We start from the raw sequence: 18,622 nt of genomic DNA, 5'->3' as shown, positions 1-18,622 counted from the left end.
GATCTTATAAAATCTTGTGTTGACTAGCTGCATTTTGATGTGAGCTTTGCAATGAACATCACACATAAGCTTTTGATCTTTTTGGGTTGTGATAAATTATTGTATTTGAAGTGCCATGTGTGTTGAGGTCTTACTTGAAAGCATGCTTGTAGAATCCTAGAATTTGCCTTGATAGTCTAATTTTCTGACCTTAGTGAGTGTAAGGAATGATCTTGGGTAGAAATTTTGAGATTGAACCCCAATTTCCATATCCTTGTGTGAATACCTTGTAAGGGTGTGCATCTATTTTGCCACAATTTGAGTCTAAGACATTTGTTGACAACCATATTGAAACCTGTTGGGCCAAATTGTCCCTAACTTCTCACCTATAATCCTTTTTGAAGTGTTGGCTTATTAGAATAGTCCACATAGGCCAAAAGCCTAAGTTGGGGTGTGAAATGAAGGAAGAATAAAAACTAAGTGATTGGCAAAGAAAGCTGAAATGAGACTTAACTTTGAATTATGTCACAAAAAGGAAGAACCCCTCCTCATAGAAAATATAAATAGAAATATTGTGATGAATAACATTTGAAAAATTGAATAAAAATTTGTTTAAATAAAAAGTAGTTCCCAATAGAGTGATTGACAAGTCGAAGTTTGAGTTCTCAAATGAAAAAGAATGGAAAGAAGAAGAAGTGAATATGATTGTAACAATACTTTGAACATGTGAAGTCACTAAGCCAAATTGACCATACCTTAATCCCCAGCCCCACTACAAGCCTATAAGACCCTTGAGATCCTGTATAAACTAGGGTCTCTGAAGATTGGAAAATATGACCAAACATATGGGATCAAGCTTGCATGTTTCTCTCTTCTAGGAGAGTGAGAGTTGTATTGATTCCTTACTTCTTTATATGATTTTATTTGTGAGAGAATGTAATCGTTATTGATGTTAGGGCACTTGAATTCATTTGTTGAAACATGGTCTTGCATTAGAAAAGAAGCTATAGTGAGCTTGAGCTTGGATGGATAACAACTACTCATCATTTGAAGCTTTTTTATCATGACTGAGTGTAGCATGTTTTTGAGAATAGTATTGTAATGACACTTGCATGTTAGCTCTCACTGAGAACTGTTGTGGACACGCTAGTTGAACTAGTTATGTTCTTGATTTACTTGAGGACAACCAAACATTTAAGTTGGGAGTATTGATGAGTGGTAGATTTACACACATTTGAGGCCTATTTAGTTCAACTATTTGTGTTCTTAATTCCTAATTATGTCTTATTTACTGGCATGTTGATGATTTGAAGCTTTGGAAGTTAACGGGTAAAGGCAAGGATTAATGTGTGAAAGAACGGCCAAAAACATGAAAAAAAAGTGTAAATTGCACATTGATGATCAATTAAAAGGAAGGACAAATCAACAAATGAGTAAGACCTTGCCCAAGTTGATATTGAAATGATTGAATTAATTAAGGCAGGTTGGAGATCTCAAAGAGGAATGGCGACATGCCAAATGAATAAGATGAATAAGGTGAACAAGGTGACCATCGCTGATGAGTGGTAGATTTACACTCATTTAAGGTCTATTTAACCTAATAATTAGTGTCCTCAATGCTTAATATTTTCCTATTCTGATTAAATGTTGATGATTTGCAGCTAAGAAGGAAATTGGACAAGGCAAGGATTGAACTTAGAAAGAATGGCCAAAAATGCAAAAAATAAGTCCAAACTATACATCATTGATCGCCCAACAAGAAGCGTGGATCACTAAGTCAACACGACATCACCCAAAGTGATAGTGCATAGAACTTGTGTCTCTCAAAGAAAGGTCGGGGGACTCAGTAAAGATGGTGATGTGCCTAATGAGAATGCCAGTCCTGATGTTCATCGTCCAAAGGGATAGTGTGAAAAGAAAATATTGAATGCTCGGAAGGTGGACCAAGGTGGTATTCCCTGATTCGCTAAACATGAAAGGCTGACTCAATCGAGTTCGCCAACTAAACTTCAAATAGCTGAAGCCTAGAGCATCATAAGGTGAGCCGAGGAAAGATAGGAGATTTGCCAAGAGAGTTCGGTGTGCCCGACTAATGTCGTCGAGTTAGTCGCGTAGGGTATTTTTTGGCCAAATTTTGGGAAAGTAAAAATAGACTAAAGGAGAGAAAAAACATATACAATTTAGGATACAATTTTGAGAGACAATCAGAGATACAATTTTTAAGAGAGTTTTGAGAGTTTTAGAACATTTTACCTTTGAAGAAAACTTTTCTAGCTTTTGGGGTTTTACAACTTTGTTCTTGAAATTGTCAAATTGATGTTGAATCCAACGTGGGTTTACTTGTAATTTCTTAATTTCATGTTACCCATGCTTCTTTCATGGAAGGTATAATCTCTTTACTTTTTGTTATCGTTTTTGCAAACCAGGTGGATTTTGCAAACCAGGTGGCCTCTTTCAAGTTGAATCCAAAGTGGCTTTTTGTGAAACAGGTTCTGCTTAAGCGAACCCCACAAAAGTTGGGGTTCTCGCTTTTGCGAACCAGGTTCCACTCAAGAGACTAACGCTAAAGCGAACCATAATTTTCTTAAGTGAACCCTGCCTAAAAGGCCAGCTTTCCTTTTGCAAACCAGGTTACGCTTAAGCGACCATCGCTAAAGCGAACCAGGTTCCTCTTAAGAGAAGATTGTAGCACTAGAAACATCAGTCAATACAAAAAATATTGAAAGGACCCTCGAGATTTGAAACCCTATTCACACAAACCATATATGAAACTTAGTTATACTCGACGTTTCAGATTCAATAAAATCGTCAAAATATGAATTTGATATATATTTGACCCGACATTCGTGAAAATAAGAGGAAACTAACTCAACGCCTAAAAAGGCTAAAACAAGCTCGGGGTCTCACAAAAATCAACCAAGACCGCACTTAGACCTAAAATCATCCCCCAAATCTAAGGGAACTCTCAGAATTCTGATCCGAGCATCCGAAGACAAAATGTTGACAAAAATCAACCTGAAGGCTAAATTTCCACAGTTTCACAACTTAGGACCTCAAAAAGACTCTAAATCTAAAAATGACGACTCTCCCAGTTCATAATACACATTTGAAGACGGATGGAATTGACGAAATTCCATTCCGACACTTGAAACTCCAAAAGACTCCAAAAATTTCTTTTAAGCAACTTAGCCTTCCAAGATCACAAACTTACCAAATTCTCAACTTTTAACTAAAAGTCAAAAAACCAAATTTTCAACTCAATCATAAAAGACTCGGGGTTGATATCAGGAGGGGTAAAATGGTAAATTCATGAAATTTTTAAAAATGATTGACTGCGTTATTACTTTATTAACCACTAAAAATCATGTTCGTTCTCAAATATAAATAAAAAAATGTACCTGAAGCTTTGAAAAGCTGAGGATATCTGACACATATATCTAACTACATCTCTTAAGTCGCCTCACTAACTGAACGATGCTTCCTCTGCACCTTCACTAAAGCAATCTCTTTGGTCCTAAGCTTTCAGACATGCCCATCCAACATGGGTATATGATCCTCCTCAAAAGATAAGTCTAGACCCAACTCCACTGAATCAGGAGAAAGTACATGGGACTCATCCGACACGTACTTCCGAAGCATGGAGACATGAAACACGAGATGAACAACTGACAAGCTTAGTGGCAAGGCTAAATTATAGGCAACCTCTGCCACACAACTCAAAATCTCAAAATTATCATTGAATCTAGAGCTCAGTTTGCCCTTCCTTCTTAACCTTATAACACTTTCATGGGTGACAATCAAATCCAAACTGTAACACCCCGGAAACTATTAGACTAAACTAGAGCCTTAAGTTGGGGTTCTAGAGTTTGATATGAGGATTAGAGTCGTAGATAAGACTTTCCATGCTTAGAATGAGGGGTTTAGAGGTTAAACGTAAAGGTACATGTTGCACCCCTTAGTTTACTAGACCATCTAGGGTTAAATTGAGGGCTAGAGTTAAGGCCAAGATGGCATGAGCCAAGGTAAAGGGGAAAGAGCCAAGGCAAAAGCCAAGGCTACCCCAAGCTTGCCATGGCACTGCCTTGGACCATGAGAGCCTTCATGGATCATGGGGCCACTTGTGGTGGTGAGGCAGTGTACCATCCAAGGCTGCCCAAAAATGGTTCATCTTCATGATCCACTTCACGGCCAGTGGTGAGGACCACGGCTCCTGGGAAGAATCGTGAAGAAGCCTTAGTTTGTGGAGGCTAAAGACCTCAAGCCTTAGCCACTACCCAAGGACCACGCGAAGGACCACAGATCGTGGTCTTGACCACGACTCGTGAGTCCTATCGTGGTATCTGGCATAATGGTGGCCTAGTGAGGGGTCTTTTAATAAATTCCTTTTTAGTTAGTTTTAAGTGGGGGTAGTTTTGTATTGACTCTATACATATATATAAGCTATTTAAACCCTTTAACCACCCAATAAAGTCATTATTTCACAATACCTAAATCAAATTCCCAGAATACTCTCCTCTCAAATATTTCTCTCCCTAAGACTTGAAGAAGAAGATAGAGCTTGAAGCTTAAGTCAAGAACAAGACTCCATTGTTGCAAGATTTTTTGAGGGCTTTAAATCAAGATATGTTAGCTTATTCATCCATGGATTCTTCCATCCATGGAGGCCCCCTAGATTTCCCCCAAATTGTGAAGATAAACCCCAACCTAAGCTAGTGTTTCTTCCTATGTTGTGGGTAGTGTTGGGTATGATTCCAATTGAGTGGATAGTACTTGTTTATGATTGATTTAGCATTGAATCATGATATATTTATGATATTATATGTTTTCCATGGTTAACCCTAGTATAATTGATAAAAATGAAGAATGTGGGTGTATACCTTGTGAAGGGAAATTGATGATTCATAGGTGATCTTCTAGAATTGATGATGTGTACAGTAATTGTTCAAGAATAGAAGTATGTAAACATGAATTGAATTATAATAAAGTATACATGATGGATTATGACTAGTAAAGCTTTAGATTGAACCTATATGATGAATTATGACTAGAATTGCTTAAAGATGAAGCTTATGACTAGAATGCCTTGAAATCTAGATATGCATGATGATTGTAAGAAGTAAAGCTTTGAAAGTAAGGCTTGTAGTCATGAATGTTGATCACTTGTGTTTTGATAGTAAAGCCAATGTGATGAGTTATGTATGCTAAGGCTTTGAGAGTAAAGTCTATATGAGAACAAAAATCTAATAGGTAGAATTGTGGTGAAAGGCCTATACTCACCTAATCTACCTTATGAGTGATTGAGTGCATGAAGTGATAGAATCACTTGAGCATGGATTGATTGTCAAGGACATTATTCCATGAGATTTGAATATTAAGCAAGGCTTAATAGTAAATCTAGGGGTGTATGCTTGGCCCCATATGGATATTGACAATGAGATGGAGTGTTACACAAGGTAGGGTCCGGGCTCCAAGTTGAATGGAGAACCACACCTAGTTGATGTGAGGACTATCCAAGTTAAAGGAGGGAACTCTCACATAGTAGAGTCCGAGTTTTCCCAAAGTTAGATCTCATGAGATGGAAGCCTTCACGTAGTGGAGTTAGGATTGAAATCTCCTTATCCAATGAACTAAGACTTGCTTAAAGAAGTACCTCCTAGTGTTCATAAGCATTAATGGACTTAGACATGCTTAAGGAAGTATCTCATAGGGTCCATCTTAATAGTGAAATTAGATATGCTTGAGAAACATCTCGTAGTGTTCAAGTTAATAGGGAACTAAGAGTATGCTCAAGGAGTGTCTCATAGTGTTCTAAGGCTTAAAGAGGGGGACTAGTCTCCAACCAAAAAGTATGAGTATGATGACCTAAAGGAGTACTTAGTGCGGGTAGGATTATGGGGTTTTATCCATGCATTGCACAGGTATAACTTATGGTTACCTAAGAAGTGTTCTCTTATAAGATGCATGTTTTGATGGATTGTTGCTATAGTTGCCTTCCATGTTATGATTGACTAAAGGTGAGAGATTCCATTGTCTATATGAAGTAAGCTAAGAATGAGACCAAATGAATGGTAAGTATGAATAGGGTGACTTCAAGGTTATTCTTAGTGTGAATCGAATTATGGGATATTATTCATGCATTGCACAAGTGTGTTTTGAGGTTACTTAGGTGTATAGTACTCTTATGATATAAAGTTCTAAAGTATATACTATGCCATGAACATGAGGTATCTCCTATGCACCAGATATATGCCTTATGTTGACTTATGCTCATATTATGCCTATGTTGAAGGTTATGATTATGATTATGTTATTGTCTCTTATGATTACGACTTATGTTTTATGCTGGCTAACCCTTGCGTTATGCTCTAACATATTTAGTACATTACTAAAGCATACTCCTTCCTACATTCTTATCAAATGTAGGGTTTGGCAATATTGTGTTCCATTTTGGAGGCTAGGTTTCTAAGAAGCAAATGAGTAGAAGTCTTGGTGAGTCCTCATAGCATCAAGGATTGATCACCTTTCCCTTTATGTAATTTTCTTTTTGTTTTAGACTTTTGTATGAGCTGCGTCCCAAAGTTTTATTCAACTCAAGTTTAGGTGGTTTGAGACAAAGTATATTAAGGCTTCCGCTTGAGTTTTATAAAAATTTCGATTGCATGGAAAAAGTTTTAAAATTTCTACAGTTTCCTATTATCTTATGTTGTGATATGCTAAGGCCTTGTATGAGACCCCTTTGGGGTCAAGTACGCCATGTTACATTTAGGGTGTACCCCTGGGTCGTGACACAAACATATGCACCCTCCATGAACACTAGGGCTCAAATTTTGTGATCCGCATAACTCTTCTGCCAATTGTGGGTTGTCAACAGTCTAATCTGGATCATATGAACTTGCTCCATAGTATCTCTAAGCATGTTTGTATCTAATGAATAAATCTCTGTCGAATCAAACCATCCGATCGGAGATCTATATCATCTACCATGCAATGCCTCAAAAGGGCCCATCTGAATACTAGAATGATAATTGTTGTTGTAGGAAAACACTTCTAAGGGAAAATATTGATCCCATCTAGTACCAAAATCAATCACATAGGCTTGTAGAATGTCCTCTAACGCATGAATCATCCGCTCGGAATGACCATCTATTTGAGCATTGAAGGATGTACTAATGTCTAACCAAGTACCCAAACCATGCTGCAAAGTCATCCAGAAATGGGAAGTGACAAAAGAATCTCGAATAAAGACAATAGAAATTGTGGTTCCATGTAATCGAACAATTTAATTGATATAAACCTCAACTAACTTCTCCGTGGTATACATCACTCGAACTAGGATGAAATGGCTAGATTTGGTCAAGCTATCAACAACCACCCAAATAGAGTCATAATGACTCATGATGGTAGATAGTACCACGACAAAGTCCAGAGTGATCCGTTCCCACTTCCAAGTAGGAATATGCATCCTCTGAGATATACCTCCAGGCCGTTGGTGCTCACACTTAACCCGTTGACAAGTCAAACACCTTGAAACAAAATGTGCAATATCTTTCTTCTTCCCACACCACCAATAGTGTTGGACCAGTTCATGATGCATCTTTGTCGCACCCAGATGGATGGATTATCGAGAACAATAGGCCTTCTCAAGAATCAGTCTAATCAACTCACCCACCTTGGGCATACAAAATCATTCCCCCATCTTCAAGACACCACCAGAAATCTAGGACAACCTCATTGGATTCCCCTCTCATCACCTTGTCTCGAATGAGACATAACTTGTCGTCATCAAACTGTCATTCATGAATCTTATCAACAAAGGAAGAGCAAGCCTCAATAAAAGAAATCAAACCCCCCATCTCCTAAGAAATCTTCAACCAGATGAGACTATCAGCATGAGTTCACCCAAAGTGATGGTGCATAACACTTGTATCTATCAAATCAGGTCGGGGGACTCAATATATATGGGGATATGTCGAATGAGAATGGAAGCCCTGAATTTTATCACCCAATGAGATAGAGTGAAAATCAAAGAATGAATGCTTGATGGCGAACCGAGGTGGTATTCACTGATTCATCGAACATGAAAGGCTAACTCAATCTAGTTTGCCAACTGATATTGAAACACTTAAAGCCTAGAGAATCATATGGTGAGCTGAGGAAAGATAGGTTATTTCCCAAGAGAATTCGGTGAGCCAGACTAATTTTGCTGAGCTAGTCCTGTAGTGGATTTTGGGAAAGTAAAAATAGCTCAAAGGAAAGAGAAAACATATAAAATTTATGATAAAATTTTGAGAGACAATCAGAGATACAATTTTTAAGAGAGTTTTGAGATTTTTAGAACACTTTACCTTTGAAGAACACTTTTCTAGCTTTTGGGGTTTTACAATTTTGTGCTTGAAATTGTCAAATTGATGTTGAATCCAAAGTGGGTTTACTCATAATTGCTTAATTTCATGTTACCAATGACTTCTTTCATGGAAGGTATAATCTCCTTATTTTTTGTTATGGGTGGCTAAAACGCCAAGATCTAGTAGTGCAACTATGGGGTTGGGTGTTGGAAACTTAATTCCTACTTTCGATCTCCAGTTGATGCTCGAGAGAGATTGATTGGAGCGGGTAATTATTTCGATACTAGAAATTTAGGTTTGATGCCTCTAACTTGCTTGAAAATAGAGGTTATAGGTCGGATCTATTTGTCATGTTCTTGAAAGAGGGAATAGAGTAGGGCATTGGGTTGTTTATAGTTCCCTTTAGATGAGACCCAAAGGAGATTCTATGCATAAATGCTTTAAGATCGAAAGATGATTAGTGTTAATGAAGATGAATTAGCCTATTCATGAATGTTCTTCACTATAGAACTACACAATTACCCCTATGTGATATTAATTTCTATTCCACATACCCCTAGATTGCTTGTTAACTATTGATTTCGTCGACACTTAGTTTGATTGCGGTAATTGATAACCAAAACATTATATTAAATTGGTTGAATCATCCACCCGATTGTTCTTACTAGTGCAAATGAGTGAATTTAAAGTCTAAATCTCTTGATAGGAATTCTCCATTATATACCATTCTTCGTGGGATTCGATCGCGACTCTTCGCTGGGTTTTGACTGACTAAGGTAGCCACTCTTTTGATTAATTTTGATGAGTGATTTGAGCGTTATCAAAAATGGTGTCGCTGTCACAGAATGTTAGTTAAGAATTTAAAATTGAGAAATCTAATTTTAATTTTGTTTATTTGTAGTAGATTTATTATTTGGTGTTGTTTTTAGCTAATTTGCAGGTTGGTAAAAGGAGTGACCATTTAAGTGACAACAATAGTCACTATGGTCAAAAAGACAACATGGGTGATTTGAATGACATGCACATTAGTGTCATTCAAACCATGAGAAAAATCTGGATGCCTTTCACAACCGGGAGGACTATGTTTCACATCACCGAAGCTATGATACAATTGCTCCAGATGAAAGGAGTTATTGGGGGTCTAGCTCATGAGGATCCCTGTGAATACCTTAGGAATTTCATGGAGGTACGTGGACCCTTCGTGTTCAAGAGTATCTCTCAAGAGTCTATAAGGTTGAGGTTGTTCCCATTTTCTTTTACGGGAAAGGCTACAAAATGGTTGGCAGATTTGTCAAATGATTTAATCACACTTCGTGGGAAGAGCTAAATGATGATTTATTTGAGAGATTTTATCCACCCTCAAAAAATGGTTAAACTTCAAATCCAGATCTGAAATTTCAAGTGTGTTGGAGGTGATCCTCCACATGATACATGACTGAGGTTCAAGAAGTTACTTTTCCAATCTCCAACGCATGAAGTTCCGGACAATTTGCTACTGCAATACTTCAATTGCAGCTTTGATTTAGTCAATAAAGGTGTGGTTGATCAATTAGTCTGAGGTGGATTAATGAGACAACTATTTGATGTGGCTGCCTTGTTGGTTGATGATATGACTAAGGTTAATCGAGCACGACACACTAGAGAGGACCAAGTTCCTACTGTACAATTGAGTTTAACCAAAGAATAAGTCGAGAAGGATCATGAAAGAGATGTAAACATGGCCAAAATGATGACCTAACTCGATTTGTTATCTAGACATGTCATGGGAGGTGAAACAAATTCAGTAAATGCGGTTGGAACCAATAGTGGTCAGTGCCATGATGATGCCAAATTTGAGGCATTATACATTGAGAAAGTTCAATACATGGGAAATCAAGTGTGGGGTTCTCCCACTAATTATCAATGACAAAGTGGGAACCAAGGAAGGAACAATGATAGAGCAAGTAATTGGAAAGATTGGAAGGGTGGAAATTGGAGAGATAGGGAGATGGACAAAGATTGTATGTGCCTCCCCATGATCATCCACTCATAAAAGAACCAGTTGGGACTGAAGGAAGCCGAATTGGAGACATGCTTGCAAGGATCTACAACAAGGTTGAAGGGTCTGATAAAGTGTTGAAATAATTGAAAAATGACTTCTCCACTTTATCCCAGACGATGACTTCTCACTCGGTTTCTATTAAGCGATTGGGGTCCCATTTGGCCCAAATTTCCACTTATCTGAATGCAAGGAGAAATAGAACATTTCCTAGTGACACTATCCCAAACCCCAAGAATGATTGTTGAGTTTGAGAATAATGTCGTGCCATGGCATTAAATAACACACTTCTTGGGAGGAAACCTATGTCTTTACCGTTATTTTTATTGCTTTCGATGCATTTTGAGTCCAGGTTGAAAATAGGTCGAAAGATTTAAAATGGAAGTATAGGTGATGTCAAAACCCAAAATACCATACGCCAAAGGCATTGCACAGACTCATACTTGTCTTCCATTATAGCTTGAATAGATCGAAAAGTGTACTATCAAAATTGGTGATCAGAACTCCAAAAGGTGATCCACCGAAGTATACTACATAGACTCCATAGGGTCCGCCAAATCAGCCTGCAGGTTCGGTGTTTAATCAGGCATATTTGCTGAGCTTAAGCTCCAAATAGTGATTTACCGAACACATTTGACGACGTTAGTCAAGATCGCCGAATGGGCCTATCATAGAAAGACCAAGGGTCTTCTCAAATTCAAAAATCAAAACCTTTAATATTTTAAAGCCTTTTCGAATCATTTCTCTTATTTTGACTACTTTGAGTGATTATGAGTTGTTGTTGAGTGTTTTCAAAGTTTGAGTAGAGCTTTTTCTTGGATTTCTTGTCATTCCATCCCCAATCCCTCGTCTTTAACAACTCTTGCTACTATTAAGGTTGGTTTTTGATTCTTTGTTAAGATTTTAGACTTTAAATTGCATGTGGGGTGTGGGCTTGAGCCCTTTAACTGGTATTGTGTGCTTGATTTCGATCGGTAACATTATTGTTGGTGATTTGAACTGTGCCTGTGAGTTGTAATAACGCATATTCCTTCCAAATTGGGAATCTTGTCCATGTTGGTTGAAATATGAAATTATACTCATAAATATGTTAGGTCTGATCCTATTTGATGTGGGTGAAGTATGATTGGCCCAGTGTTGACCCAATTCCATGGTTTCGCCAAATGATAGACATGGTGATTACTTTCTTAAGGGAATATCGTCACTTAGTGCAATTCTTAGCAATATATGGGGAAATTTGGGCACTCATAGGTGATAAGAATATAGGTGTATTTTAATGATTGGGGGGGTGGGGTGGGAACTTGTATTCATTGTGTATGTTAAATTACATGTGAAAATTAGGCACTAGACTAAACACTTCCTTTTGCAGGCTTCTCTTAGCTCTCCAAGGAGGTTAGGCGAATCATTGAGTAAGCCCCAGTTTGCCTTCTTTAGCGTATATATATGACCCTGGATACTATCCCATTTGGTGGGGTTGCCTTAGTCTGCCGAACTCATTAGGTGAATCACTGAGTGGGAGTGGATATCACCCTTGATGCCTTTGTCTTTCCTTTTTGCACTTTAATTTTTGGCGTATTTGTCTAAGTCCACCGAAACTAACTTGGCGAATCACCGAGTTGGCATTGACTTCACTTTCTATGCCTAAACCCTGAGAAAATTGTTATTGTCCATTTTGGCGAGCTCACTGGAGCTAACTGATCCTGTTTGGTGATCCACCTTCTCGTTAGGTGAGCCTCACGAATATTTTCGAAATGTAATTCAATGTGTGTTTCATTTCAACTAACCTTCACATATTCTATGTTTGAATGTGTGCTTTTCCGAAAATGGCACAAAAAAGGGAAAACATGTAGTTTCGTCTGATATTGAGATTGATAGAGAGTCTCCTCCTCCTCGAAAGAAACAAAAGGGCATCTCTATAAATTATCCTTCAAAGGCCTCTTGTTCCCAAAAGACCAACCATAAAATCCCTACAAGCGGGGGTAAAAAAGTGAGGAAACATATTGACACAAAGCAATTGAATGTGCGCTCTAAGTTGGCATCGCCCCCACAATATCCATAGCCTGCCGTTCGTTAAATAACTCTAAGATATTTAAATAAGCTCAAGAAAGAAAGAGAAGGGACTATTTTGGAGAAGCGTCGACTCTCAACTGATGGAGTCATGAGTGACTACCAGGACATTTGGCATATGATGAAATTTCACAAGTTAGAGTAGTTCAGTAAAGCCAGACAACCTTATGTGCCAAAGTGGGTGGGAGAGTTCTATGACACCTATGTTAAGGAGTTTCCAAAGAAGAGAATGGGCATTGATTAGAAGACTGTAGATGAAGTGGAAATGAGGGGCAAGATGGTTATGTGCCATGTAAATGAGATTAACATAGTATTGTGCACCCCAGATAATCATGTTGATGAGTACAACACCCGGATGACCAGGAATCCAGATGCATTAAAGGGGTGGTTTGCCCCTGTGATATCTTATGAGTCTTCTTCTTATTGGATGGCTGATGGGGTAAAGATAGACAAGAAGGATCTGAACATCGTGGCTCGATATTGGTTCAAGTTTGTTAGCAACAACATAATGTCATTCCAAAAATAATAAATACTCCTGCATCCAAAGGCAATGCTAGTGGTCTCTATCATTGAGAAGGAAAAAACCAATGTAGGTTCCATTACTGTGGAGGATATACTACTATAGGCCAGGTAGGAGCAAACCTCTCTCCTCTTCCTAGTGCTAATTACGTAGTTATGTGAGAGAGCGGGAGTTCCCTTTCAGGGGATGATAGATGTGAGGATCACACCAGCCTCATCCAGTGATGATCGAAGAATTATAATTGAGTACTTGTGGGATGATGTGGATCGAGGGAAGCCACCACCACTAGAATCGATGCTCGTGGTTGATGTCACTACCCTAGCAGCTGAGGCTAGAAAATCTACTCTTCTTGTGGAGTAGGCAGGTATTTCTACATCTTCATATACTTCAGACCCTACTGCCTCTATTTCTATATGTGTTGCTGCTGCTGTGAGGCCTCCTCCCTTGACCCAGACTATGATAGTCACCCGGGTTGAGATGGACATTCCTAAGCACATTGACCAAGCCATTAAGAAAGCCTTAGCGTCATTGCTAGGGAGGTGGTCAAGTGCGAGGGAGTTTTTGAGAGTCACGGTGTGAGGTTGGATGATCTCACAACGATATTAGAGGCCCAAAAAAAGATCGAGGGTAGATCTGGTGCACTAGATACCATGAAGGATGAGCTTGCTACTTTGAGTGCGGAGGTGGTGTAGTTTTAGTCGATGGATATATCGATGCTTTGGGATGAGGTGCCCCTACTAGATGCACTAATGTCGACGCCTAAGATGCTGAGTAATGTTCCTACACCTACTGTGCAACAAGAATATGATGCTAATTTTGATGTTGTTGAGGATGAGAGTGAGAGGGATGAGGAGGAGTTGGTCGAGGAGACTGATGGGGAAGAGTTATGATGAGGAGCATGGGATTTTAGAGATGTTGACTGAGCTACATGAGACTGAGGAGGTTATTCTTCAGGCAACCCTAGAGAGATCTCTTCGAGAGACTTCATATGTTAGTTCTAGTGGAGTCACTCCAGACCCCACCGTACCTCCTACTGCTGAGACGGGCATTGATGCCCTAGTTGAGCTTTCCTTGCCGCCTCCACTGATCCTTTTGCGAGTCATTTATTCCCTTCTTAAGGCTTCCCCACCTGAAACTCCTGATGAGAGTGCTCCATAGGCATAGCTTGTCAAGGGGACACTTTTTCTTAGCCTCCTGGAACTATTGCTTATATTGCATTGAGGACACTACATTATATTTTTGTTGGGGTAAGGGCCTTCTTGACAATATTCCCTTTTTGATGGTATTTTGTTATTTTAAGTTTTGAATATTTGTAGTATTACTTTTGCTTATATTAGAGTGCTCTTTTGGGTTAAACTATATCTCTTTATTTCTATTTCTGTAACACCTCCGAATCTAGTAGGCAAAGCTAGGGGTTAAGTACCAAGTCAAGGGCTTGAGAAATTCACCTTGGCAACCTCTACGAAGGTCCACACGGATTGTGAAGTGCACCACAGTTTATGGAGGTGCCCATGGACCTAGGTAGCGAGTTACCAAAGGAAGATCACCTCTAACGAGAGCCAAGACGGATCGTAGTGGCCACCACAGATCGTTGTGGCACTTGTGGAGGTGAGGCAGTAAACCTCCAAGTCTACCCAAAAATAGGACCCTCCCCACGAGCCACTACACGACTCGTGAAGGACTTAACGGGTCATGGTGAAGACTTAGTTTTAAGGGGTTATGGGGGGTGCTTGCCAAGCCACTGTTCTTGACCACGGAAGGCACCACGGCTCGTGGTGGGTACCATGGCTCGTGGAGCCTTACGTGAATATGGGGCAATCCCCTATAAGTTTGGGGCTTAAGGGTCTTTTTTGGTTTTAATTAGATCAAACCCAAGTCGTTTTACCCAAGCCTAGGACCCCTATATAAGTGATTTTACCCCAAAACTCACCAATTCAAGTCATTATTTCCAAAACCCTAAAAAAATCCCAAAGTTCTTCTCTCAAATATTTCTCTCTCTTGAACTTGAAGAAGAATAAAGATTTGGAGCTAGGATCAAGGTCAAGTCTCCATTCCTTAAGAATTTGTGGGCTTTGTGATTAAGGTATGATGGCTTTCATCCATGGAGTCCCTAGGATTCCCTAATTCAAAAGATGAAATTCCTCAGTTTGATTTAGGGTTTTCTTCTAATGTTGTGGGTATTGATGAATGTTGATCAAATTTATTAGGTTATGATTGTGTATGTATGAATCAATAGGATTATATGTTTTGAGGATGAATTTACATATACCCATGCCAAACCCATGTCTAGAAAGATGAAATTGATGTAAATGAGTTTTATTCCATGAAAGGAGAATTTGTGGGATTATATGTTTTATTATAGGATTGATGAGATACATTAACAATGCTTTGAGATAAAAGCATATGATATGATTATGATATCGATTGCTTTGAGCGTAAAGCTTAAGCATGAATTGATGACTTTAGATAGGATTGTTGTGGAAGGAATTTACCCACATGATTCCTTATGTATGTATGAATGTGAAAATCTTGCTCACATTGATTGATTCTAGGTTGAAAGGATTTCTCACTTAAAATGAATCTAAGTTAAAAGACTATGAAATTGATGAGGCTTGACATGATTTCCCATGACCTCTATATGAGAAGGATATGAGACGGTTACCCATATTCCTAGGTTAGAAAACATGAGGTGACTTCCTGTGTCATGTGATGATAAGTGTGAGGCGACTAGCCTTACTCTATGATGTTGAACAAGAGGCAACTCCCCACATTCCTATTATGGATGATTGAACTAAAGGAGACTATCCTCGTTCCCATAATGATGATTAGGAATGTAGGGGAATGCCCATGACCCTTATAGATATATGTGGAGGTGAATACCCGTTTCTTATGATGTTGGACATAGAGGGGAATACCCATGATCCTAAAGTTTGTAAGGCAAGAGTTGAATACCCACTAGCCTTTATAAGAGGCAAAGAGGAGAATCCCCATGCCTTTAATAGTAAGAATGAATAAGTATGAATTAGTTTATGACGAATGAATAGCTTGGATTGTTTCTTGAGTTGCCTTCCATGATGTAAGTATGACTAGAGGCGGATGACCCAAGTATTAACTAAGGATAAGCTGAGGTTACATGAGGAAGTATTCCTCCTTGTTATGATGATTTATTATATGCATTGATTATGCTTATGATTTATGTTGTCTAATGCTTATGTTTATGATATTTATGCTAGGTATCATATTTAGTACATGTTTGTACCAATGCATACTTTTGCCTACATTTCTTATCCAAATGTAGAGTACGACGATATCAACTACCATCCCCGTGGCTAAAATCATAGTAGAGTAAGATTTGAAGATTGGTGAGTCCTCATAGCATTCAAGGATTTGACCACCATTTCCTTATGTCTTTTATTTTATATTTTGAACTATTGTATGGGCTGTGTCCCAAAGATACTCATGTTTTAGATCGTTTTAGACAAAGTGTATTAGACTTCCGCTTCGTTTTATAAAAACTTTGATTGTGTTGAAAATGTTTTAAATTTTTGCCTCATTTCTATTTTCTTATGTTATGAAAGCTAAGTGGCTTGTATGAGGCCTCTTGGGGTCTTATACGCCATGTTACATATTGGAGGTACCCCTTGGTCGTGACAAACTTGGTATCAGAGCATAAGGTTTAGAATGGTTCTAGTATGTCTCAAAACCACACGAAGTAGAGTTTTTTTCATAAGTGTGAAGCGCACCACATTTATTAATGAGAGGCTACTAGATGCTTAGGAAACTTCACTTCTTTCTTCACTCTAAGTCGTACGATAGAGTTTAACTCTATAAGGTCTTTCCCTTAATCCTTACCCGATGGTCTGCAGAATATGACTAGTAGAAGGGCTCAAGCTACAAGGAATGAGGAAGATAATGTGGACCAAGGAGCTCCTCCTCAAGATCCTCAAGCTCTGATCGACCTTTTATTGGAGAATGTCACAAATGCGTAGTTTAGGTCAGTTTTTCAATTGTTGGCTCAAGCCGTGATGGCCCAAGCCAATAGAGAGGTTATAGTCCCCGTGAACTCAAATGTGGGTACGACGACTTCTAGAGTAAGGGACTTCACAAGGATGAATCCTCCAGAATTTTATGGTTCAAAGATTGAAGAAGATCCTCAAAAGTTTATTGATGAGGTATACAAGGAGTTAGCCATCATGGGATTGACTCCAGTGGAAAAGGCGGAATCGGTCGCTTATCAACTTAAGGGGTTTGGTCAAATTTAGTTCAACCAATGGAAAGAAGCAAGACTGGTAGAAGTGGGTCCCATAGAATGGGAAAGGTTTAAATATGCTTTTCTTGATAGGCTCTTCCCTCTTGAGATGAGAGAGGCTAAGATGCTTTAGTTTATTAATCTCCGGCAAGGTAATATAAGTGTTAAGGATTATTCTTTGAGGTTCACTCAATTGTCGAAGTATGCTTCTTATATAGTGGCTGACTCTAGGGCAAAAATGAGCAAGTTCGTTTCAGATGTGTCCGACTTGGTTGTGAAAGAATGTCATACAACTATGCTAGTCCATGACATGGACATTTCTTGTCTTATGGTTTATGCCCAACAAATTGAAGAGGAGAAACTTAAAGAGAGGTATAGAAAGGCTTAAGAGGTTAAGAATGCATGATGGTAACTCTTCCCACCCTAAGTTCGGTGGACGTGGTCGTTCAAGGTTTCAACAAAGGTTTTCCAGGAAAGGTTTTTCTAAGGCTCCCCCAAGGTTCAACAATGAAAGGGTGTCTAACCCTAAGCCTCAAGGAGGTGGTATTGGGTCGTCATTTCCGGATTATGCTAAGTGTGGAAGAAAGCACGAGGGCAAGTGTCTAGCGGGTTCCAATGCTTGCTTTGGTTGTGGTAAGATGGATCACAAGATAAGACATTGTCCTTCGGTTCCAAGAAATGAAGGAGATAGTTGGCATAGGGCTCAACCCTATCCTTCATCTGGTCCAAGTGGTTTGGATGTGAATACTCCTAAGCAGAAATGATTCTATGCACTTGATACTTGAGGTGAACAAGAGGGTTCTCCCAATGTGGTTACCGGTAGGTTGAAAGTTTTTCTACTTGATGTTTATGCATTACTTGATCCCGATGCTACCTTGTCTTTTGTGATGCCATATGTGGCTATGAGGTTTGATTTTCTTTCGTTTGTGTTGTTAGAACCTTTTTATGTCTCTACTCCTATTGGTGATTCTATGGTGGCTAAGAAGGTCTATAGAAGATGTCCTGTTTCCTTATCCCATAGAGTTACTCTTGCTGATTTGGTAGAGCTTGATATGTTAGGCTTTGATGTTATCCTTGGTATGGGTTGGCTGCACTCTTGTTATGCTTTTATTGACTGTAAAATCCGTGTAGTCAAGTTTCAGTTCCCAAATGAGCCTGTCCTGAAATGGAAATAAGGAAATTCTATGCCTAGAGGTCAGTTTGTTTCTTATATGAAACCTAGAAAGATGATTTCTAAGGGTTGTATTTACTATCTATATAGGGTGAGGGATATTGATTTTGAAACCCCTACTTTTGAGTCAGTCCCCGTTGTGAATGAGTTTGCGGAAGTATTCCTAGATGATCTACCCGGTATTCCTCCTAAAAGGGAAATAGACTTAATAATTGACCTTTTCCCAGATATGCAACCTCTATTCCTCCTTATA

General features: G+C 38.8%; 1 protein-coding gene across 1 annotated transcript; it reads left to right on the top strand.

The window, feature by feature from the left end:
• The first annotated feature begins 16,974 nt into the window (after positions 1-16,974).
• On the top strand, positions 16,975-17,962 carry LOC125834201 (uncharacterized). The gene is made up of 2 exons (XM_049513372.1): positions 16,975-17,175; positions 17,552-17,962. Exons 1-2 carry the CDS (start codon positions 16,975-16,977, stop codon positions 17,960-17,962), a joined length of 612 nt encoding a protein of 203 aa, XP_049369329.1.
• The last annotated feature ends 660 nt before the right edge of the window (positions 17,963-18,622 follow it).

The sequence above is a fragment of the Solanum verrucosum genome, unplaced genomic scaffold, assembly GCF_900185275.1.
Source record: "Solanum verrucosum unplaced genomic scaffold, falcon-dt-bn FXZP01000190.1, whole genome shotgun sequence".
NCBI lineage: Eukaryota > Viridiplantae > Streptophyta > Magnoliopsida > Solanales > Solanaceae > Solanum > Solanum verrucosum.
The sequence above is the reverse complement of the archived record's forward strand: the minus strand, read 5'-3'. Positions and strand labels throughout refer to the sequence as shown.

Excerpts from the sequence above, each read along its gene's own strand:
- LOC125834201 (XM_049513372.1), top strand. The coding sequence starts at position 16,975 with ATGGCCCAAGCCAATAGAGAGGTTATAGTCCCCGTGAACTCAAATGTG. Across the intron at positions 17,176-17,551 it reads CAGTGGAAAAGGCGGAATCG|AGGAGAAACTTAAAGAGAGG; the intron begins GTCGCTTATCAA and ends AACAAATTGAAG.